The sequence below is a fragment of the Crinia signifera genome, chromosome 6 (genome assembly GCF_055691185.1).
Source record: "Crinia signifera chromosome 6, ASM5569118v1, whole genome shotgun sequence".
Classification (NCBI taxonomy): Eukaryota; Metazoa; Chordata; class Amphibia; order Anura; family Myobatrachidae; genus Crinia; species Crinia signifera.
Window position 1 is genome coordinate 197,563,101 of NC_139222.1, and position 25,378 is coordinate 197,588,478.

At 43.3% G+C, this 25,378-nt stretch overlaps 2 protein-coding genes across 4 annotated transcripts in view; one reads left to right on the forward strand and one right to left on the reverse strand.

Annotated features, from left to right (window-relative positions):
• The window catches only part of NDST2 (N-deacetylase and N-sulfotransferase 2), a 128,972-nt gene extending 117,281 nt beyond the window's left edge, over window positions 1-11,691 (forward strand). Inside the window, exons 7-14 of the mRNA XM_083148568.1 lie at window positions 2,034-2,216; window positions 5,668-5,764; window positions 5,851-5,974; window positions 6,088-6,262; window positions 7,960-8,130; window positions 8,358-8,467; window positions 9,111-9,213; window positions 9,640-11,691. Coding sequence (XP_083004694.1) covers window positions 2,034-2,216; window positions 5,668-5,764; window positions 5,851-5,974; window positions 6,088-6,262; window positions 7,960-8,130; window positions 8,358-8,467; window positions 9,111-9,213; window positions 9,640-9,765 — 1,089 coding nt within the window. The 3' untranslated portion in view covers window positions 9,766-11,691. The remainder of the gene's footprint in view (window positions 1-2,033; window positions 2,217-5,667; window positions 5,765-5,850; window positions 5,975-6,087; window positions 6,263-7,959; window positions 8,131-8,357; window positions 8,468-9,110; window positions 9,214-9,639) is intronic.
• A 5,278-nt stretch (window positions 11,692-16,969) lies between these two features.
• ZSWIM8 (zinc finger SWIM-type containing 8) overlaps window positions 16,970-25,378 on the reverse strand; it is a 101,300-nt gene continuing 92,891 nt past the window's right edge. For 2 of the 3 annotated variants that reach the window (XM_083148572.1, XM_083148569.1), the window contains 5 exons: window positions 25,089-25,257; window positions 23,507-23,680; window positions 20,581-20,700; window positions 20,016-20,194; window positions 16,970-17,484 (listed from right to left, as the gene is read on the reverse strand). In XM_083148572.1, the coding sequence (XP_083004698.1) occupies window positions 17,281-17,484; window positions 20,016-20,194; window positions 20,581-20,700; window positions 23,507-23,680; window positions 25,089-25,257 (846 nt within the window). In that variant the 3' untranslated portion in view covers window positions 16,970-17,280. The remainder of the gene's footprint in view (window positions 17,485-20,015; window positions 20,195-20,580; window positions 20,701-23,506; window positions 23,681-25,088; window positions 25,258-25,378) is intronic. The other variant, XM_083148571.1, reaches the window with a different exon arrangement.

A 25,378-nucleotide genomic window follows, 5' to 3' on the forward strand; every position in this document is an offset into this window, starting at 1 on the left:
GTTTGAGATGAAACCTGTACCTATTAACTTGGCACAGATAAGGGACTAGGTCGTCTGAAGAAACAAAAACCGCAAAGGAGTGGTGTCCGGGGGAATAGAACCCAAAGAGGGGATGTAGAGTGTAGCTGGGCTTACATTCTACAATTATTGTATTGCGTGTGTGCACTACTGATCTGAATATATTGAGGGGTTGGGCATGCCGGCTCATTCAGCATGTACGTCTGCTGCATCGGACTCTGCATAGGCTGCTGCAGCCAATCAATTGGATAGTTTCCCTCTTTCTTCACATCAGAGAAATGGAGACATATAGCTATAGAGGAACAAAGTTATCATGTGACCATACAGGCAGCGATATGACCACATATCTGTCAGTGCAAGTCCACCAGGCCTTTTATCTAACCATGTATGGCCAGCATTATTCACACATGCAGCATGCCCAAAATCTGGGAGTCGACGTATACTAGGTTGATATTGCAGTGGTCGACACAAGAACAAGGTTTACATGAGATCTTCACAGGTTCACAACCGGAGCTATGTTCTGTGCACCGCCTCTTCTGGCTTTTCCCACAAGAAAGTGGTACCCTGCGGCATGAGCAGGTTCCTCTCGGCAGTACAGGATAAATGCTAATCCATATAACCATTACGTAACCTGTTTATAGTGGCCATTGAGTGCACCCTTGTTAACCTTCCAAGTACCAGCTGCTGACACCCTGAATGTACAGAGAGTTCTGACAAGTTCCCGTATAGGTTTTCAGATTTGCTTTAATTAAAGTTCCTAGAAAGACATTTATGAATTTGGTGTCTTTTACTAGACTTAAGGTGCCCATACACGTTACAATTATTGTATACAATATCGCATCTCGGTTTTCCGATGAGATCTAGTACAAAAGTATGTGCTGCACATACTTTTGTACTAGATCTCATCTCATCGCAAAACTGAGATGCGATATTGTATTTAATAATTGTAAAGTGTATGGGCACCTTTTAGCCACATAGGATCCCTCCCTTTCTCCTACACACCAGCTATTGTAATGGAGGTTGTATCTACACCTGTGGCATTCATCCATGTGTACGCTTTCCTAGAGCCCAGGTTTGGTATACAACAAATACTGCAAATAACCAAGTGTGCATCCTTAGCTGTGTGAGTCTGCAGACTATATGTGTGCACTAATACCACTGCACTTATGTGCTATGCAATCGTTGCAGTATGATAGTCCCCTTCCCTCCATCTCCACCTCTACAGTCGCAGGCGGACGTCCGTGTCAGTTCTCAGCATAGCTGCACATACACTGTTTCCTGTTCATACACACAACCAATTTGCATATTATACACTATGAAAGCTGGCATGGTTCCACTTGCACATTAGCCCCACGTGTGCACAGCTTTACGTTTTACGGTTCACTATATTTCAGTATTGCTGTTCTGGGGGCTGCAATGTTCCACGCTAGTTTTGTTGATCTTGGATTTAATTCCAGACTCACAGTTAACTATATTCTCAACGACTTGTGATAAATCTCCCTCTGACATGCCTGCTCACACAGCAAGCTACACTGCTGCCAGCCTCCACAAGACAAGAGAACACACGGGAACCTGTTCACTTACGCTGTAATGCTGTCTGTCCAGACAAGGTGCTGTGCTGCCTATGTCTCTTTGCCTGAAAGCTCTGGTCTAACAGGGAATGACTTAGTGATCTGCAAAGGATGCACAAGTAGAGCGGAACGCAGCCTTTCCCTCTTTCCCACTGAAATATTCAGTACGGAACCATGGTGAGGTCATGAAATATTCACTGCTTCTAGCTCCGTAATGTCATGTTAATGTAAAAGAAAACAGCGCTCTACATCAAGTGAATGTGAATTATAACCAGAAAATTGGACCCATGTCTCAATTCCCCCAGCATCTGCACCACCTCATCCTATGTACCATCTTTTATCCTCCCTGCAAGTTACATTAATAATGGATACGTGTTTATACAACCAAGTGCTTTACTTAGGAGCTTTAACCTAGATGGCAATCCCTGCGTGTGTCTGTTACAGATCAGCATCTTCATGACACATCTCTCAAACTACGGAAATGACCGCCTGGGGCTCTACACGTTTGAGAGCCTGGTGAAGTTTGTGCAGTGCTGGACCAACCTCAGGCTACAGACTCTACCACCTGTCCAGCTAGCCAAGAAATACTTTGAGATCTTCCCCCAAGAGAAGAACCCGCTCTGGCAGGCAAGTGCATTTACTGATTATGGAATGTCTCTGCTGCCTTGGTGTTTAACAGGTATGTCACATTACATAGCAATCTCTATCCTCTTCATTCCAAAGAAGGTCACAGCTGCTTAGCACCTCATGGGAGTTATCCTGTATATAGCAGGGGACACCGACTCTCAGAAACACTTCCATGCTAGCTAGTCCCGTGGACAGTATGATTTGCAAAATCCATTAGTCTCTTCTTTATGACTGTAGAAGCTTATGCAGTGCGAGATTACTCCAACTGAACAGACATGTTCTCACTGTGGCTCCAGTCATGCCAAACAGCCCCGTTTGTGGCCACATCCTGTGAGAGATGCTTGCCCTGAGCATTTTATTTAAATGAGTTGTGGCTAAGATGCACCAGGATATTGCGCTGAATAATCTCATGTGCAAAACTTGTATATCCATGTGTGACTGAATCTGTATAGGAAGTGCTACGGTGTTTTGGACACTGCTTTTTTTCCAGGCATTAATATATAGACTTTCGCACACAAGGATTGCATATCTGATAAATATGTGCAGTCTCCTGGTGCGTCCTAGATCCAATGCCTTTTTGGGTGAAAAAGATACTTGACGCAAGCACAGTACAGGTGTCTCGTGCCGTATTGAGGCTAGGTGAGGACACATCTGTACTTTACAGTACATTGTATTACACTGTATTACTATCTGGGATGTAGTGCAGGCGTAGACCCGTGTTCATTCAAAGTTTTTGCTTTTACTTTGTTATTCACACGGTTACATGTAAGTAGCACAGGGGATTATGGTGGTGCTTACCTGCTGGGAAAAAATGGAATATAGTACATGCATCATGGTTTGTGCCATTCCTTATACTTTGCCTCAGAAGATCCAGGGAAAGCACATCATACTTCTAACGCTGTTCTGGCAGGGAAATATTTTGCTTTACCTGCATTACTCTTTCTGCCACTAGATGGCAACATTGTGATGTGGCTGCATTGTTATATATGGACTTTAAGAATTCTACCTTACATGTTCCTATACAGATTCAGACTGCACATACAGTGTTTCCCTGTATAGAAAGAAATCTTCTGTAGGACAGTGTATAGGCCCCCAACTTTTGACACGTATAGTGGGCTGGGTCTCCTCTTAGTGACCACCTGAAAGAACTGTAATCTGCTGAAACACTGTTCCGCTGCAATGTTCTTACCTCTGTGTGTGCATGTGTGCCCCCCTTCTCGGTCTAGACTGGGTTTATACAGGACGTTTCCTAAAGTGAGTCTGCACCCAGCACACATGGTCTTGGGGCTGTAGCGCACACCAGGTTTTTTTTCCACACATGTAGCTGCTAAACACATAGTATACAGGCGCTGTATGTTACTGAACAAGAATAAAGGCGGTGATCATCATGTGTTAGCAAAATTCGACTTGCGTCCATCCGTCCCCCAGGCATTCATAGTTCTCACAAATCTAGGCTATAGCCAGTGCGGTAAGTACAATACCAAGTTGTACGGACAGATGATGCTCTGCACACCCTAGCTTACACTCTATATAATGGACTGTGCTGCTATTAATGGTAAAGAACATCCTCGGGTATATGAAATGCTGTAATGTATAATTACCCATTTCTTATCCCTCTCACTGATCGCTTACCTCCCAGGACTGTCCTGTTCTCCTATAGACTGCACATTACATACATTATTCTGGGATTACAGCACTGCCAGTGCTTCTGTGCCCTTATCCCTCTCACTGATCGCTTAACTCACAGAGCTTTCCGTTTCTCCTATAGACTGCACATTACATACATGATTCTGGGATTACAGCACTGCCAGTGCTTCTGTGCCCTTATCCTTCTCACTGATCGCTTAACTCACAGAGCTTTCCGTTTCTCCTATAGACTGCACATTACATACATGATTCTGGGATTACAGCACTGCCTGTGCTTATGTGCCCTTAGCCCTCTCACTGATCGCTTACCTCCCAGGGCTGTCCTGTTCTCCTAGAGACTGCACATTACATACATCATTCTGGGATTACAGCACTGCCTGTGCTTATGTGCCCTTAGCCCTCTCACTGATCGCTTACCTCCCAGGGCTGTCCTGTTCTCCTAGAGACTGCACATTACATACATGATTCTGGGATTACAGCACTGCCAGTGCTTCTGTGCCCTTATCCCTCTCACTGATCGCTTACCTCACAGAGCTTTCCTTTTCTCCTATAGACTGCACATCACATACATGATTCTGGGATTACAGCACTGCCAGTGCTTCTGTGCCCTTAGCCCTCTCACTGATCGCTTACCTCACAGAGCTTTCCTTTTCTCCTATAGACTGCACATTACATACATGATTCTGGGATTACAGCACTGCCAGTGCTTCTGTGCCCTTAGCCCTCTCACTGATCGCTTACCTCACAGAGCTTTCCTTTTCTCCTATAGACTGCACATTACATACATGATTCTGGGATTACAGCACTGCCAGTGCTTCTGTGCCCTTAGCCCTCTCACTGATCGCTTACCTCACAGAGCTTTCCTTTTCTCCTATAGACTGCACATTACATACATGATTCTGGGATTACAGCACTGCCAGTGCTTCTGTGCCCTTAGCCCTCTCACTGATCGCTTACCTCACAGAGCTTTCCTTTTCTCCTATAGACTGCACATTACATACATGATTCTGGGATTACAGCACTGCCAGTGCTTCTGTGCCCTTAGCCCTCTCACTGATCGCTTACCTCACAGAGCTTTCCTTTTCTCCTATAGACTGCACATTACATACATGATTCTGGGATTACAGCACTGCCAGTGCTTCTGTGCACATGCCATTGCTTTGTAGCTAACACTTTACCTTTATTGTAAGTTCAGATTTTAGGATGCATTATGTAAAAGGTCATCGCATGGCTACAATGATCTTGTTTTGTAAACTCTGAGACCAAGACAGATGAACACTTGGTTGAATTTACATAATGACCCCTTGTCAAAGGATTTGCAGATATTTATATAAACTGTTAATTTCACATTAAGGTTCATATATAAATGTTTTCTATATAACATACACTGATGTTCATGGACATCTAAATGACCGAGTTCCTGGCTGCTGTGCACTTTATTCAATGTGTAGTTTGTCATTGATGCATGAAGTCCCCCAACATGGCTCTGATCAGCCATGCCATATTCATATGTTTTCAATGTTTCTATTTAAATATACGTTTGATGTAAAGAGATCTTTTTATGTGTATTAAGTAGATAGCTAGGAAGTATATGATCTATATATACAAGTAAATTGTTAATATTTTATTCAGTAAAAATGATAATACACTGCCTAAAAATTCACCATGAGGGAGAGACCCTCGAGTCTCCAAATGGACAATTCCTCATATCATATATGTATAGGGTTACAAAAACAATTTGTGTGTACCAATGATGTGAGATTTAGTCACAGAAGGGATAACAGAGGTGTCTTGTCTTACCTAGAACCCATGTGATGACAAGAGGCACAAAGACATCTGGTCTAAGGAGAAGACCTGCGACCGGCTACCCAAGTTCCTTGTTGTGGGACCCCAAAAGACAGGTAAATGTGTAGCAAATCTCCACGCAACACCTGTATGACGGGAGATTAACAATACCTACTAAGAATTTGCTTTCTTAATTTCACAGGCACAACTGCCCTGTACTCCTACCTGAGCATGCATCCAGCAGTCACCAGCAACTTTCAGAGTCCGGTCACCTTTGAAGAAATACAGTTCTTTAATGGCGTGAACTACCATAAAGGCATTGACTGGTAATTGTGCTATAATCCAATACGGGACAATCTTTTTTTTTTTTTTTTTTCTTTCATACTAATGACCAAACGACACCCATATAATCATGTCTCGTTCCTTCTGTTTCTCTCAGGTACATGGATTTCTTTCCCATACCTTCCAATGCCAGCACAGACTTCATGTTTGAGAAAAGCGCTAACTATTTTGACACTGACGTGGTACCGAAACGGTGTTCTGCTCTCCTACCCAGAGCCAAAATTATTGTCATCCTGATTAATCCTGCTGACCGTGCTTACTCCTGGTACCAGGTAAATAACTAGTGTAATCCATACTACTGTCACCAAATACCATATGTACTCGAGTATAAGCCTACTTTTTCAGAACATTTTTTATGCTGAACAAGCCCCCCTCGGCTTATACTCGAGTGAGGGTCCCACTTGAGTCAATGAGTTTTCCCAGTTTTTTGTTGTACAATTAGGTGCCTCGGCTTTTATTCGGGTCGACTTATACTCGAGTATATACGGTATATAACCAATAATGTATATAGATAATTGGTAATAATGCCAAGCAAGATTGCAGATGAGGATTTTACATTTGCGTATTTTATCCTGGTTATATGGCGTACCAACATGTTACATAGCACCTCACAGGCCCCTACAAGGTGAGGGCAGATCTTACAGTCCAGTATAAACCATGAATAAATAGGACTCGGTTGGTGATTGCTGTTAGTGTAATACAAGAGGTGAGGCATTAGATGAGTGAGCTAATTAAAACGTATCTTGATTGCAATAACCACTGTATAGAAAGCTTCTGATGATTGTTTGCAAGGAATGTCGGATGGGGGAGTAAGGCAGGCTCCTCTAGGGAACCTATACAATGAGATTTTATACTGCCCGTCTTGTATATCCCTGGTTTCTGTACCATTGCCCAGAATTGGGATGCCCTACAAGGCAACAACAAAATATAGAATATTTCTAGTATTTTTTTCCCTAATGTTTTTGTAAGTACTTTACAGGTAAGACCAAGGTTATGTGTTGATGATGGGCAATAGCACTTTCCAGTACGATCTACTCAATCTGGGAATCCCACGGTGTATATATTTGTGTTTAAATTGAATTTAGTGGACAGGCCCTTTAATGGAGGCATTGTGTGCACAGGCATTCTCTCACTTTAGTACTTTCCATCACATTTAGTCTGGGTGGCCGGTGTTTGCGCTTCAGCAAAGCTCATTATTACTAAACATACAATGGAAGGGCTGCAATAGTCTGCAGAGGTTTACGCTAATCTCTTACTGATTTCATTTTACCAGTCACCTTTGCTGCAAGCACAGATCAATAATTGCTTTCCTCTGTTTCACACAAACGTTGCGTACTGTGTTTTCGTCTTATAGGGTGTACTTCTGTTCTGTGGGGGCTATTTATATTTGTTTAAAAGTAGAAGCAACATTTTTGTCTGTATTTTCTATTATTTCATGTGTGAATGAAGTAATGACTTCAGAGGTAGGGATAGCAATGGCACGGTCAGTTGTCAATGGCGTCATCCTTAATTTAATACAGTAGATGACTGCAAAACATAGATGGTGAAACCTTGATAACATCTCTATCACAAGCAACTAGGAGGCAGAGGGTGGTGGGACTGTGGTCTATATCATGGGAAGAGTTAAGCCATTGCATATACTGTCTGTGGTGTGGTGTGTGATGTCATATATATATATATATATATATATATGACATCACATCACACACCCCACCCCGCTCTACCTCTGTGGGTCTAAAAAAAAAGTGATGGCGAGAGATTAACGTCAGCGTTTGTGATACCATGGATGTACTTCAAAACGGAAGATGCCTGTTCTTTATAAATATACTGAATAACTGAATGTATGTATTATATACTGTATAAAGGAATGTGTCTGTTCTGTATAAATAAGAACATGTAGCCAAGTTTATCCTGAATGTTTCTCTATTATAATGCGGAATAAACTTTTCATTGTTCCTTATTTGTTCAGCACCAGCGGGCACACAGTGATTCAGTGGCAATGAACTACACTTTTGCCCAAGTGATTACTGCTGGTTCACATGCTCCACATGAGCTAAGAAACCTTCAGAGCCGCTGCCTGGTACCCGGATGGTACGCTACGCACCTGGAGAGGTGGCTAACCTTCTACCCACCAAGTCAGGTAGGTGCAGCACACTGATACTGGTCACTGGGATGCAGCTACTTAATTAGGATATAATTATGAGATTGGTGTACAGTGCTAATCCATGTATTTAATAAATAGGTGGAGATTAGAGACCATTTGTATTCCTGTTCTCTGGTGTGCCTTCTCTATACAGACATGTGCGATCTATATACACACCATTTCACACTTTCCTTGCTGAATTGGTATTTGCAACCCTTTCCCAGCTTCATATAGTGGACGGACAGGAACTGAGGAACCACCCTGCTGCAGCCATGGACAACATCCAGAAGTTCCTGGGAGTAACGCCACATATGAATTACACACAAGCCCTCAAGTAAGTCTATGCAAAGCATTGAACATATATCAACTTGGACTAACTTCTACTGCGTCTCGGGGGTGGGCAACTGGCAACCACTGAGCTGTAAGTGGAACGCTCCCAATGCTACATTGTGGTTTAGCCATCTATGGATTTGTAGGCCACCTACTGTAGATTCAGTGTTTATGCCTTCCTCCTATCTGCCATAACTGTGTGTGTGTGTCTAAGGTGTCAGCACATCACTTAGGTCTAGACTGCTAAAAGCCAGTATTTTGTTGCTCTGGGTTTACAGCACATGCTTCTTGTTTGCATCATGCTATTACAGAAGACTCCTTATCACGTCTTGCTGTAGTAAAACAGGCAGACTTTACAAGGCTGTAGTGTGCAGTACAATATGTGATGGCTGTTATTTCAACACCAATAAAAGACAAACCCTTCACAATAGTGCCATGTAGCAGGATCCTTCTGTACTTTGTATAGGTTGCAGTTCTACAACCTTGAACTTATCCTCTTGTCAGTGCCTGCCTTGTAAACAAACTCGTTGGCCTGTTCCTTCTTCACAATGCACCATTCATTCATTCACTGTGCTCTAGTGCTAGTGGTTCTATTAGGGATCAGTGTCTGTACACGTCATCACTAACACTTCTCTTGTATTACTTAGGTTTGATGACGCAAAAGGATTTTGGTGTCAGCTGGTAGATAATGGGAAAACTAAATGCCTTGGAAAGAGCAAAGGCCGGAAATACCAAGAAATGGATTTTTCGGTGAGTTCAGTAGAAGTAGCTCATGATGACAAGATTAGCTGTGTGATCTTATATGGGGCATAAACTGAACTTCTGGTACCATGTCCAGGCATCGTGCTAGATTGTGGCATAAGCCCCTCCCCCCCTTCTCATGGGGTTGGAAAGTAATTGCACTAGCTTTAACCAATCAGTGAGTGATTAATACAGTTGCTATTGTACAAAACATGTATTAGTGTTACAATATTTGATAGACAAATTTGCTAAAAATCATTGCTTCTGTATTTGTCCCTTTTAAGTAGTAATTGGCAATGTTCTTATTTTGAATGAATCTAGGTATATCCTCACAACTGTGTAACAGTATTTACATGGACAGATAGCACACTATAGAATTAGGTGCTGACTCGTCAGACAACCACTCACACCTGTCTCTCGCTCTCTTCTCTGTAGTCCCGGAGCTATCTTGCAGACTTTTATCGGGAAAACAACATTGAACTCTCAAAGCTTCTGAACCGATTGGGACAACCTCTGCCAACGTGGCTCAGGGAAGACCTTCAGAACTCCAGCAGGAGCTGAGCTTGGTCTCCACATGGGAGAAGTGACCAGATCTGATGCATTCGACAAAGGCCTCTCTTGCCAGACTAGTTCCCATTTTGTCTTTAAAGGGCGATTTTATCAGCATTACGACTTCATCGTTCCTTGTAGGAGCAGATAGACTAAGTTGCCATTGCTGTGGAATGTGGACCTCTTTTACTGCAATGATGTACATTACCATGTGGCCATGACTAGGCCTCCTAAAACTAGGAGACGGGGGTGTGTGTTGTGGTCAGAATTGCACCTCATGTACAAAAGTTACTTATGTGTTACATAGGATTTTGGGCATCAAGAAGTGAAGTCGCACAAAAAAAAAAAAAGCTTATTCAGGTTGTTTAAGGAATGAGGGGCATTCATGAATCCAATGTGTTTGTACAGCATGTGGTATTGCTTTCTCATCCGTGGATTCCCCTCCTCTAACATTCAAACCTTACCGTCAGGACAACTTGCATTTGTTGCGTGTTCTCCCGGCTGGAAGGTTTTTTATTTTATTTTTTGAAGCTGTGCAAAAGAGCATTTAAGTCCATTTTAACACTGGGATCTATTTTTGTTCTATATATGGACATATAAATAAACAGACCTAGACCCTACCTATTCTCTACATGAACATTATATATTCCTGTTCTAAGGTTCCAGCCTTCCCAGTATCCACCCAGACAGTAACATTCATTTTGTGGTTGGGAAGTCTATCTTGCTGCTTCTTCCAATCAAGGCGTCTAGTATACGCCAGCTTTCCCCATCTGCATATTACTCAGTGGCGGTGAACTTGGATTTCCTTGGCATGTTGTTGGATAAATAACAAGGACTGAGGTGGATTCACTTGCACTCTGTGTAACAGGAGGGTTAGTAGTAACTTGGCCCATAATCCCCTATTCTTCATAGTTCTGAATGGAGCGAATAGATCATTTCCTATACACTTCAGTACTGGCATAGCTGTAGCCCTATTGCATTTAAATGAAAGAAAAAAAATATTTTTAAGTAATTAGACAGAGGAAAAGGCTGCATGAATTCAAGCCATACATTATATGTACATTTATAGTCCTGCACCACTCAAACTGATACTATCGCAGTTATCTGGCAAGGGCTCCAGGCTGTTTCCAGCACGACTTACCCTTTGGAAAAAGCACAGATTATGTAAAGCTGCACTAGCTTCAGTGTCAGACATTGGCTGTAAGGACATCCTGTATGTTATCTTCTTCCTGTTACCATCTTCCTGGAATTGCAGCAGTTGACCACTGGATGGCAGTCTAAATTGTGAAGTTTTATCCCATGTACTTAGTAATATTGCAGATTGGAGGTTGTTCTAGGTTACACAGATAACATTCCTTGTAGTTAGGGGTTTGTCAGGTTCCCAGCTTCTACGTGACTATACTCTGTTCACTGGTTAATTCTGGGGAATGGCCCTTCCCATGTGGAAAATAGGATTTTAGGACATTCCCTCTTTCTTCTCAAATGGATTTTTAATTTTGTCATTCCGCAGCTATACTCTGCATTTTAAAGTTTCTGCTCTACACAATGTTATGTTGTCTTAACAGAATGTGAGGGGAAGGAGAGCAGATGGTTAAAGGACATTTTTACACGAGCTTCTTACGTTAAGCTGTAGGTATTGTGTATTTTGTAAAAATGGTCCATTTACTCTTGTATGTGAAATGTATATATTATGCATTATAGTATTTTATGCCATGTACCTTTTTTTTCAGCGGGTTACAAATCATGCAACCAGAAGCTTAAATGCCAGGGAAAAAGATACATTTGGTATTTTGTCAACAAGCCCTCTGTCCCCCAACTGCACTGGACCCTCATGTATTGTGTCATTCACATTGAATGATAATAATGGAGAATTTTTTGGCTCTCGCAGCTGAACACATCTAAATAAAAGCTAGAAGTAGCATTCGTGGATTCACTAAATGTTTTGCTTGTGCTATTTATCTTACATCGTCGAACTGATATGTTTTTTTTTTTAAATTGCTTTACTTTCCAGAACTGAGACTTATGCAGTGTGTAAAAATCTTTCCTCCTATTCTTCTCTATGAGCTAATGGTTTTATTATAGAAGAGCATGATGTAGCACAGGGGTGGCCAAACCTGTCCTCAAGATCTACCAACGGTGCATGTTTTCCAGCCAACCTGTGGATCTATAGTAGGAATGAATGCAGCAGGTTTGAAAATGTGACCGTTAGTATTGACTACAACTGTGCACCAGCTAGGTGGTCTGGAAAACATGGACCGTTGGTAGATCAATGACTGGTTTGGCCACACCTGATGTAGCAGATCGGATATGGATCATTGGGTAGACAGTAGGATAGTCCACAAGCATTAGGTAGACAGTAAAAAAGTTCACGTGGTTTTTCACCTTTTTTTTTTTTGTCAAATTTCTACAGTCGACACATGGACACTGAACCCTCGCATGGCTCACTGCGCTCGGCACACTATTTTATTCTCCCACCACACCCTAGTGGATGGTAGGTCATGAAATACCACCTGTCGGCACATGTAAAAAAAAAAAAAAAGTGAAAAACCCCATGTCAACCTTTTAACTGTGGACCGTCTTCATGTCTACCTGCAGTCATGTTGACCATCCCACTGTAGACCTAGTGACCGTATCCCAGCAGATCCTAGAACTATTACTGTACTGTGGTATTAACCACTCCTGAGGGTCTCCTATTTCATCAGTTTTCCCTTCAGTTGTGGAAAGGAGTAATTGTACACACTATATATAGTTAGCTATATTCTCCTTACACTGCCTATGGTCCTGGACAAATGAGTGCATACCTACTGAACACATTTTGACTTGACTGACTGGCTGACAAGAGTCAAAGATTGTCTGCATGTACAGACAGACAGGAGCAGGACTATTAACCTGCAGGAGCATGCATCATTCATGATCTAGTGCACATGTCTTCAACCTGTGGCCCTCCAGATGTTGTAGAACTACATGTCCCAGCATGCCCTGACAGTTTTGGCATGCTCTCATAGGAAAAAATGTGGCAATGCATGTTGGAATATGTAGTTTCACAACATCTGGAGGGCCACAGGTTGAAGACCTATGATCTAGTGCATGCATATAAGAAATGTTAATGATCTTATCACGCATATCACTGAAATAAGTCATACGGTGTGTATGCATCTTAAAAGTGCCCATAGATCTACAGTACAATGCATTGTAGAGCAGTCCAACAATACCCTGGCAGCCGTTACACCAGGATATAAACAGAATATACAATTTCCAATCTTAAAATGAAATTGGATTCTCCCGACCCTCCGACAGATTGCTGAGTGGCACATCTTATTGGCACGGATGTATGGGCACCTATTTAGAGCCAAAGTTGAGCAGAGCTAAAGTACCAGCCAGCAGCTCCCAACTGCCATGCTACAGGCTGTGTTTGAAATGACAGTAGTTGGCTGGTTCTTTACACATCCGTCCACTTTCTCTCCCCAGGCTTAGTACAGAGACCCTTTAGTTTCTTAAACCAGGAGTTTAAAGTGATGACTGACATGTTACTTTCTTCTCATGAATAAATATTTTACCATCACTGCAGCTGGTCTATGCACTAAGTATGGGAGAGATAAAGTAGCATGCACTCCTCCCAAACAGAGTCTGTACTATAGCAGTGAGGCACTGAATGACTTGTATTTTCTCTAGGCCCCAAACTACTTTAAACATTCCCAAATATATCTCTAAGTTTGGGGAGCATCTCAGAACTGCTGAAGGATTAAATGCACCACTCCATGTATGCTGAATAGGTTGAAGAACACTATCTACTAATACCCTGTTCTCACTGCTGCAAAAACCCAGGTGTTTGCCAGGGCAAGCAGTCATTTCCTGTGTCCTGTCTCAGTGTGAAAGGGTGTTTGTGAAATTCCAGGGTGTTATGCCCTGGGAATTAGAGACAGGTTTTTTCTGGGTGATACACGGGTGTATGGCAATGTGAACTGCACAGACCCGTTTTTTTCCCCACATGATGCCAAAAAAGAAACTCATTGGGGAATGGGATATGTGACAGCCAGCCAATAAAATCTGGTTTTTAAACAGCCAATCACAGCAATTTGTACAAATTTCCCAACACCCAATCAAATTCCACACACTTGTTGGAAGGCAGACACAGGAAATTCCCAGGTCTGAGGTGCAGTATGAAGAGGGTCTGTTGAAAAGCTCTGTGCCACGCCAAAAATCCGGCAAGAAAAACCAGAGCTTTTGCAGAGGCGGGAATATGAACGCAGCATAAATCTTGGAGAGAGGGATTTATTGTTGGCTACAGTTTAGACCAGTGGTTCTCAACCTTGGTCCTCAGGGACCCCCAACAGTACTCGTTTTGCAGGTCTTTTCACAAAATCACAGGTGAAGTACTTAGCTCCACCTGTGATCTTTTAAAATGTGCCAGTGAGTAATTAGTGCACCTTTGAGGTGACCTGTAAAATGTGCACCGTTGGGGGTCCCTGAGGACTAAGGTTTAGACTACAAAGTGGACAGAGATCAGCAGTTGGCACTTTGTCTGGTGGACAAACACAAGCGTCTCCGGCTTTTCTTCTAGGTCACATATACTGCTAATGTGGAAAACTATAAGCAGCAAAAATGGTGACAGAAAAATTAGAGCGATCATTATCTACTTTCATACATACTAGAGCTTGTTGTAGGTGTTCGACAGCACGGATTATAGAGCATTTGAATGTCTTTTTCCAGCATAGATTCTTCACAATAATTCACATGCAGTTTCCAGTCAAAATTATTGATGCCACAGGGCCCACTCCATCTGCCCAGGCTCCACCCTGATGGATGCCCTGCCTATATCTGCTGGGCTGGGTCCCTCTCTGGTTACTGTCGATGCCCGGTGGAAGTAGCATAATACAGCAGGGAGGCAGACAGAAGATCAGTCCTGGCTGTCAGGCATAAACAGCACAGCACCAGCACTATTGCTGCAGAATTGTACTTGCCCAGAGGACACATAGCATTGTACTCCCTGGTAGAGCCTAAAACTGACACATACAGTACCAACCAATTAGTTCATAACTGAAATGAACCGGGCTATGGGGTAGCTGTATGAAGCTGTGAAAAGAGTGCAGAATTTTGAAAAAATCTTTCTGCAAAAGATGGGGGTGAACTTACCCACCAGTCAGCGTCTGTTTTTTTCTGTCCGAGGGCCACATGTAATAGGATCAGCGTTGCCAAATTGTGTGTGTTTTGTGCTACATTGCATTACTACAGGAGAAGAGAACGGAAGAGCAGGGGATTATAGGAAAATGTGTCCTTTCTTAAACTTGTACTTTCTAAGTACTAAAGGTACCAGCAAGCTCTTCCATGTCCCCCCTGCTAGTACTTGTGGTTCTCTGAATATCAGCATGTGCGGGAGGCTTGCTGGGAATGGTCTTTTCACATTTGGACTACACTACAGTATTTTTCCACTGAAAGATATGACCTCTGCACCCACAGCTTCAGTCCTGGCCTTGTTATGGGATGCATTTGCTTGGAAATGACTCCCTTCCTGTACTTGGCACATGCATAAGTGATACTTTATGCACTACAAGCTCCAGTGTCCATACAGATGGACCTGTGAGAATACATAGTTTGCAGTAAAAACAATAGTTTATATGAGGCCATAGTCCTACTTTTCATTGTTCCAGTTTACCAACAGCAATGACTAGCTGTGTGAGGGATGCATGTCTTATACCCAGCTGGCACTGATTAGTCCATGCATAAATCTCCTATCGCCCCTTTCCTGGTTCTGAAAGGGTTTTCCCTACCTGTAACCACACCCTGCCAAATGAGGATATTTTCCCCACATACTGTAAGCATGTCTCTGAGAACCAGTCCCTACCCTCGCACCTACAGTCCGTATGCGATTATATATAGTAATGCAGCTTCGGTATGCAGTTCCATCATGGCCATCTAGTGTTTCTGGATGCCCCAAGTCTCCCACAGTTCCCCTCCTTCCTAAGTCATTGTAGGGTTTCTATATCAGCTGCACTGTTACCGTTTGCTTTTTAGAATGCACATTACTAGGGCATCATATCCGTCCTGGATTTATTTGACTTGTAAAATAAGTTATCGAAATTAGCCTCAGTTTAAATGAATGGACATTTTATGTAATGACGTATTACTAAGGTGAGATGTACAGATGCAGCCATGCACATGCATGGGAATATGCATTGGTGGATGCCCTGCATCCACACATAGAAGTCAGTTGGGCGCGTGTGCATCATAGTCACACCATCAATGATACACATCAAGGGATGGATGGTCATGGCTACACATATACAGAGAGAAAGGGGGTTCTGTCAACACATGTGTGATGTCTACACATAACAAAGATCTCTTGGCGGGGCTATTTCTATGACATCATTGTCCATTAAACATCCGTTCATGGACAAGGCTCTTGCCCCAATGATAAATTTAGAAAACCAAATATACGAGTAGTTGTTGGATTGGGACATTATATGCAAGACCCAGTTACTTTATGAATATTGGTCAGTCAATACCTCAATGGCACAGTATTGAATATTCAAAATACCTTCCATGACCAACCACCATTGATGAGAGTGAGCCAATCTTACTAAAGTTTTCATAATCATATGTAAGATATGAAACCCTGAGTGAAGACTGAGGGGCTTTTGGGCCTCGCACAAATCTTCTATCAGTCCACAGATGCTCTTGTATGACAGGTCACTGCTATCCATTGGACAAAAAAAAAAGCCTGGGAAGAATGTTTTTTTTTTTCCTTTTAATTAGGAAACAAAATTAAGACAGCAAAGCATGAAAGGGAAACTGAAGCACACGGTTCTGCTTCCAGGTGACACAGGACACTCATGAAAATCCCTGTTGGTTAATCACTTTAACCCAATTATGTAGGGAATAAACGTGTGGGAAGGGTTTTAGAGAAGAGCGGGAAAGGTTTCTGTGATGAGAAGAGCATTGGCTGGGAGAAGGGTGGTTTATGGCGTGTGCGTGCATGTGTGCGTGCGTGTGCGCATGTGTGTGTAGTGTAGGGGACACTCACAAGGTAAAGTGGAAATCCATACAGGAGCAAGTGCACAAAAATAAAATAAATATTTTACATAAGACGGCACATAATGAAGACACAATGTAGCTTAACTCTACGTAACATAATAATCTATAGTCCCAGCCAATAACATCAAAGCCAGGAGAGGGGGTGAGCTGAGTAAGTGTAATATAAGGAATGACACATAAAACCTGTGATTTGTAATGTATTAACTAAAATAAAAAGTATACTGTATATAGTTAAAAAAAAAAAAATCCAACCTTGTACAAATAGTCCATATTGTTGTAAGCAGCCCGCTCTGTTTCTTCACTGCCGTTACATCCAGACAGATCCCAGAGCTGGTTCTTACTTCCCATCCTGCCTGAAGCCTTCAGTGGGGTCTTACCCTAATGCTCAGCCACTGCTTGGCCATAGTCCTACAGATGGAAGTGGTGACGTATGTTGTACTTTCGGAAAGCCTAACAACCACAAACAACATTTTCTTGTCTCTGACTCTTGTGAGGTCAAGGTGAGTAAGTGGCCATTTCCAGGGACACCCTCTGCCACAGCTCCTTGGTCTGTTTCCCCCGCTTCAGATTCTGCAGAATGTCATTGAACTGCATGGCTCCTAAAGGGGTGAGGCAGAACGCACTCCTCGCGCTGCGGATGGCGTTTACAAAGTCGTCGTAGTCCGCTGGATTAAGGTGTATTAAACGGTGGTGGATGTACTGTAAGGAGATAGAAGCCACGTCACATATACAATACATAAACGGCTCAATGCATTTTTTAGCAGCAATGACTAAGCTGCCAATTTGATGACTGTTCCTGTGCTCTATGCCTAAACCAGTTACTTAGTACACACACACACACACACACACACGTCCTCGCCTCACAGCAAACACATCTTGCACCCCAGCAGCAGATGTACCCAACTTACTACAACACATCTTCTGTATCCTCTAGTACAGATGTCTGCCCTGTACTAGGCACAAGAGAGACAACTGCTAATAGGCATAAATGTGAGTTTCTGCATGAGCCACATTCAGTATGTTTGGCCTACATACAGTATTACCACTCTTCCTTCCCCGACGCAACACATGCACCTGTGCATCACCTTCCTGTGCAGAGTACAATGTGCTGAAGTACACTATGTAAGCCAGTGTAGTGGCTGAAGCAGACGGTCAGTGCAGTCCTTCAGTAGCAGTGTAAGCACCAAATACATCAGTATCCTCAGAGATGGAAATACTAAAGCCAGCAATAGTCTACATTCAGCCACAAGGAACATTTTATTACTGTGATGAAAGGACAAAATATACACAGAGGTCCTCTCCTATCTAGTACAATCCCGTGGCAATGTGTGGCACTTCTCATATTTAAACTGTCACGTAAATATCTATTATACAGCATAATATGTACTGCCACATACAGTATACAGTCTCTGACCCCACACAAGAACACCACAAGTCATCAGTCACCATAATAAATAGTTATAGCACCCTTTCCATAACACTGTATTAACTATTACAGTCGCCTGTTGTAATATCCGAAGCTCCACTTATAGATATATACACATATAGATTGTACTTAAGCAGCAGCTGTTTGTAGTCCCTTCCTCACAGCTATAATACAATTATAGAATAACAAAGAATGACAAAAAATATGCCATTGCGCTATGTAACAAGGAGCGAGTATGTACAGACAAGGAAAGCAGGCACAGGCCAGCTCTGCTCATAGTGATCTGCACGGGAGTTCCTGCTCGCCAAGTAGGAATTGTGACTCATCAGCGCCACCTAGTGCAGATCTCTGCTCTTTACTACAGCTGAAAAGGCTTGTGACATGCATGGGCCAGCGCTGAAGAGTCAGAGAAGGGCTCAGGTTCCTTTGTGTACTGTGTGGACAATGGTACATGCTCCTCATTTTGTGTCATGACTTAAAATTTAACACATAAAAGCCTATGATGTCATAGGTATTGTGATGGCTCAAAAACAAATCATTCTAATGCCCTATAAAGGAGGCCCATACATCAGGCAACTATCGGGACAATTACCCCTTCTGCCTATGAGCCTAATTCAGACCTTAACAAACAGCTGCAATTTTGCACAGGCCAGCATCAGGTAAGCCACCGCCCAGCTAGAGTGAAATCCCACCTTGCGAATGTGCACCCTGTGCGTTTGGATTTGTACAGCTCCACATATATACACGCAGCCGTACGAAAGTGTCCAGAACCGACCGGGACAGGCTCCCCATCAAATGATTTTTACACTGGCCACAACTTGTTGCAGGCGCTGCGTAACACAAGCCTTACTCGGCGGTGCAATGGATAAAGGCATATCTGGCCTGGTGCGGACGTCACACACCCTCCCCTGAAATAGCGGTTTTCCTGACACTCCCAGCATTTTTGAGACAGGCCTAGCCATTTTTCTTAACACACCAATTGGCACATCTGTCAAGCTTCCAGTGGGTCGGCAGATCGAAGGATCAACCCTGCTGATGTATGGGCACCTTTACTCAAGACATCAAGATCACTGGAGTCCAGAGCGAAGCATCAACCTATAGCCAGGTAGATGTATGGTCCATATTAGCATTTCATATCCTCCAGGCGGCATGAGTACTTATTACCGGAACGCTCTCCAGCCATTTACTGCACTGCTTCTGCATTGTGTCCTGGGCTTTAGCCACCACACCTCTTACTGTGTTCCTGGCACATCTGCACCTCTCACTTGCAGGGGGAAGGAGGTGCATTGATGGCATCTCATGTACGTGGCCAACACAGAGGAGGTCACAAATGCAACCATTTCTTCTGGACTCATTTTGTGTTTAGTGGCTCTTGCGCACTGAGGATCTCGTGCATAGTTGGACGCAGAGGTAAAGTGTCATCCCAGCTACTGGGATAGACAGGTGGTTTTCCAATTTTTTTTTTTTTTCCTACAGCGATATCAGTTTGCTTTGCTATCATCTTCAAACAGACACAACATACTCCAGGCTTTTATGTCTGGAGCATACAGATGGCAAGAGAGGCGGGACACTGCTGGGGCGAGTATCTAGGGATGAATCTTTCATAGCCCCGCATGTTGGGCTCCCTTTAACAAACAATACCTTTTCAGTTAAACAGGCCGAATAAGAAAAACCTGTGTAGCTTCATATTACAGAGCACCACATAATAAAGTGGTGTTTTGTCTTGTCAAGTTTACACACTATTGTCCCTTCACAATAGCATGCCACTCTGGTACAGGAGCGAGTAACTGGCAGCCAGTGTTACCTGCATGTACGACTGCTGACAGCGCTGCACCAGCTGATGAAAGGCAGGGGTGCGCAGGTGGTTGTGGATGTGGGCTGGGTTTAGCCGCTGCAGTGCCTCCATAATGATCTCCTGCAGTACAAACGGGCTCAGCACGCCTTTGGCTGCTCCGACACAGAACTGATGTACATAATTCACACCTATGCAAGATGGGAGCAAAACATTTATATTATTATCTGTACCAGAACACAACTAACTGGGAAATACCCAAGACATTCAGAGATGGGAACATTAACCGTTTAACCAATTAATGTCCATTTGTACTAAAAAAAACTAAGGGCACAATATAATGTCATTTCATTCTTATGAACAAGCCAGCAGTTATCACCCACAAGTGTCCTCATAAAAGGTCACTTAGCAGAGGGTGCATAAACTCGTCTCATTACAGCAAAAGGCTTTCTGCAATGAGAGGAGCTTGGCATTCATTGTGCGCAGAACACAATGACAGATTTCCCCGGCAGACCAGACAGCAGCTTAGCATTCACCAGGTTCCAGCTGGTGATGCATCATCAGAACACAGCCTTACCCAGCTTGGCAGCTAAGCTCAGGAGCCACTTGACGTCCTCTGTGTATGGGGGACTTCGGGCGAAGTTGTTGGGGTGGTCATTGTGGGCTCTGCGACCGAGCATCTCTAAAGCCAGCATCCCTGGGGACACAGAACAGGTCTCATGTTGTGGTTACATAAAAGTAGGAGAACAGAAGGAATGGTGTGCAATGAACAGGAGCGCATCCAGCTAAATGCAGTTATGTCCCTAGAGGCCGATTCATTATAGAGAACAGTACAATATTTGCTTGAACGATTGGGGTTAATGGCTACCAAACCATAAAAGAAAAGAAAGCCATAGCAACAATTTAACAATTAGCTTTAATGAATTTAGTACATGTTAGGGTTAAACTAGCGATCTTGCTACAGAACCAGATCTGTATTTAGTCTATGAGGAGCTTACAGCAGTACGGAATTTGTATCTTTTAACCTCTGTCATCCTCTAACTTCCCCTGTCTGTGTTGATTACAGAACACTGAAGTTGAGGCTGTGGCTTGTGGCAGAATTACATGCAATCTGGCAAAGATGTGACATGTCCTGACATAACGCATACTGCTAGGCTAGACGTGAAATGTGGGAATGGTTACTGTGGGTTACTGAGTACTTACACCGCCAAAACCTTTTATACATAATGAGTGTGATACATGGAGAGGTCCAGGTCTTAGGCAGTGCCGTTAGCATATATTCCCACACTACTGTCATTATTAAAACACAGAATAGAAAAGGTTGTAAATAGATATTAAAAATTGGGTTGCCTACCCTCCCAGAATGGCCGGGAGGCTCCCAAAAATTGGGTCCCCGCACTAGCGTTAGTTTCCTGCGTTTCTTGCCTTTTCAGGGGCGGGGCTAAAGAGGCAAATCATGTCATTTTGTCCCGCCCTCTCCTCTAAGACATGCAAATTGTAGGATTTGCGGCACTGGGGGTGGGGTTAGATGACATCAGGCCCTGCCCCCCAAACTGCTGCTGACAGTCTCCTCTCTGGCATTCTCCCAGAGAGGAGCCTTTAAAAGTAGGCAACCCGGAAAAGAGAAGTATTCAAATACCAAGAATGTAACAAAGAATACAGCCTGTGAGCATCAAAACCATTACGATGAAGAAAATGGATCTAAAGAGAAGTTACATTCTGCTCCGGTGTAGATGGCTCATTGCTGCGCAAACCTTTCCTTTTACTTTTTCCTTTCTAATAACTTGCAATGTTCTTGTGTCCCTGGTAGCGGGATGCATATTCACAGATGGCCGGTTCAGCGGGACACTGCCATATTGTGCTGCTACTGTATGTATAAACATTGCATAGAATCATAGCCACAGTATAATTACAGGAATAGGTGGGAGGGGGACAGAAGAAAAGCTAAACTGAAGACACATCTATCTAACATGACATTTGTAGAGATTGCCAGAACTTGGGAGGAATTAATATTTAACTGTAAAGCACAACGGCATTTGTTACCCTGTGTTAGAAAATAATAAATCCTGTTCTTGTTATCATTCACTACTAATCCTAAAGGGTGCTCCAACCGAGCAGCTCCTAACTCATGTGTCTCAAAAATGGCAGCAGCGGATTGGTTAGAGCAACAATTAAAATTAGTAACAATGGATAAGAATATCGCTCATTCTTAAATCTTCCCCTACAGCAGTGGTTCCCAAACTTTTTTTAATCACGGCACCCTAGAGTATCAGAGTATTTTTCAGGGCACCCCTAGGCCAAAAGTTTGTTACCAAGAATAAAAAATAATAAGTTGTGCTTAAATGTTATCCTTAGGTCCAGTTATGTGGTGAGGAACATGATTCACTTCTGTTTATTCACATATTTTATAACTGAAAGCCACAAGCACTGATTTTGCCCATTACATTGACCATAAACAATTTTAATTGGTTCTGGACCACCAACCTGAGGCACCCCTGCAAGTGCTCCAAGGCACCCCAGGGAGCCTAGGCGCACAGTTTGGGAACCACTGCCCTACAGTATATAACGGATTTAGCTAATTGTGTGATGTATGGTTCTATAATATAACTTTTTCTTTTATTCAAACAGAATATTAAATACTTTAAGTTCCATATAGGGTTAAAAAGAGATTGCGTGTAGATTTATTGATACCTTAAGTGTTTATAGTGTGCAGCTTGTGTGCTACAAATTATACAGAGGTTCTACCAATATTACTATGGAGGGGATGCGGTCATTTGGTCTACTGCATTATGGTCGACAGTCATTAGGTCGAATCCATTAGGTCGACATGCTAAAAGGTCGACATGACTCTAGGTCGACATGGGAAAAGGTCGACATGATTCTAGTTCGAAAGGTCATTAGTTCGACAGGTCATTAGTTCGACAAGGTCAGAAAGTTCGACAAGGTCATTAGTTCGACAAGGTCATTAGTTCGACAAGGTCATTAGTTCGACATTGTCTATGTCGACATTCACAAGGTCGACATGGAGTTTTTCACTGTTTTTTGAGCCAACATGTGCCGACAGGCGGTATTTCATGCCCTACCATCCACTAGGGCGTGGTGGGAGAATAAAATAGTGTGCCGAGCGTAGCGAGGCATCGTGCCCGACGCATAGCGAGCGCAGCGAGCGATGCGAGGGGATGCAGTGCACTTTGAACTGTGTCCATGTCGACTGTGTTGACATTCAGGTAAAAAAAACAGTGAAAAACCCCATGTCGACCTTGTGAATGTCGACATAGACAATGTCGAACTAATGACCTTGTCGAACTAATGACCTGTCGAACTAATGACCTTTCGACCTAGAATCATGTCGACCTTTTCCCATGTCGACCTAGAGTCATGTCGACCTTTTAGCATGTCGACCTAATGACTTTCGACCATAATGCAATAGACCAAATGATCCCAACCCCTATGGAGATTACAGCAATTGCCCAATACAGTTCCAAGTAACGAAGTTCACTTACCAACTCGATAGGCTGAGTGGAGGTAGTGCAGGCCTTGCGGGCTGACTGGCTGACTGTGCTGCTCATCCTCAACTGGGAATCCCCCTGTGACAAGGGACGCGGGCTGGGTGCTTAGTGTGGTCAGGGTGGTTCCCGGGATTGCTGGAAACGTTGTTCCGGTGTGAACGCTCCCTACTGGAATCATGAAAGGTAGAGACTGCAAGGAGGTCATTGTTAAACCTATTCCCCCATAAACCTCATGAGATTCACTGGTGCTATATCCCAAGGAGTCTGCAAACAGGCCACACTCTTTAATACTAATAACCCAAAAGAAGCAAGAAAGTCAGCTATATGTACCTTTTCCCCATAGTTATATCTGCCTATCAGAAGGAGCTAGACAAGAGACAGAAAGAGATTTGACTGCAATGTATTTTGCACTACTAAATGTTTGATCTTCCACAATTACAAAGGGCTCAGCTCCTTAATTGAGGAGAACTTTCTTTTGCCCTGAAGTGGATCACATTTGTTGTTACCACAGCAACACATACTCTACACTCAATTTCTTTGTGGTATTGGAATTACAGCACCACCTAGTGGTATAAACCTTGTACAGCCATTGCAACATTCTCTTCTAGGTATAAATGTTGGTATGCGGTCACGGGGTAGACAATGTCTAGGTCGACACTGACAAAAGGTCAACATGAAAAAGATCGACGTGTTTTTCAGGTTTTTATGGTACTTGTGTAGTTTCACGGCGGCACTTCCCAGCAGATCATATGCAAATTGCATGCAATATTTGCATACAATTTGCATAGGATTCGATCTGCAATGCGATTTAGCACACCCCCACTATCCATGTCAGCCCGAAGCGTGGCGAGCGCAGTACGCGTCCTCCCAACCTGTTCATACCCCCACTACCACATCGGTGTGGAGTTGATTTTATAAGTGTGGTGAGCGCCTGGCGAGTGGATACGGAATTCATGTCAAGTAATCCATGTCCGCTCACCATGCTTCGGGCTCGTTTTTCCGCATCCGCTCGCCACACTTTATAGAATCAACTCCACGCCGACATGGATAGTGGGGGTATGAACAGGATGTGAGGACACTTACCGCGTCCGCTCGCCACGCTTCGGATAGTGGGGGTGTGTTAAATCGCATCGTGGATCGAATCGTATTCAAATCATATGCAATATTGGCATACGATGCGATCCGCAGGGAAGTGCCGCCGTGAAACTACACAAGTACCGTTTTTATTTTTATTTTTTTAAAGGTGGTTTTTCATACTTTACCATCCCAGTGGGCATAGGGAGGGAATATAATAGTGTGCTGAGCACAGCGAGGCACCGGGCAAGAAGCAGGGCGAGCACAGCAAGCCAACCTTATTCATGTTGGCCATAACGGTCTGTCGACCACAACCTTGTGTTGACCTTTGTCAATGTCGACCATTTCAAGATGTCGACCATTTCAAGATGTCGACCATTTCAAGATGTCGACCATTAGTGGTTGACCTAGACATGGTCTACCATTTATACTGTAACCGTATAGGCCACATGGGAAATGAGAATGTAAGTGAAATACGGTGTGTGTGCAGGTGCTTACTCACTTGCTACATTAGAGGACAGCGACAGTCCTGCCTCTGTATGGTAAGGATGGACAGCAATCTGTGTCATTGAGGGAACTGGAGCCCCCGGGAAAGACACGGCTGTGGCGGCTATAGACGGGGTTGTAACGGTGTAAGGATACTGGGCTCCAATGAAAGCTGGGTGGACACCCTTCAAAACAAAAAACAGGAATAAAAACATTTGGAACAGTCACAACTAATTTAGTTAATGTTGGACTCAAATGCACAGAAACCGCTAAACAGTTCTAAAATTGGTGTAATGTCTGGGAGTG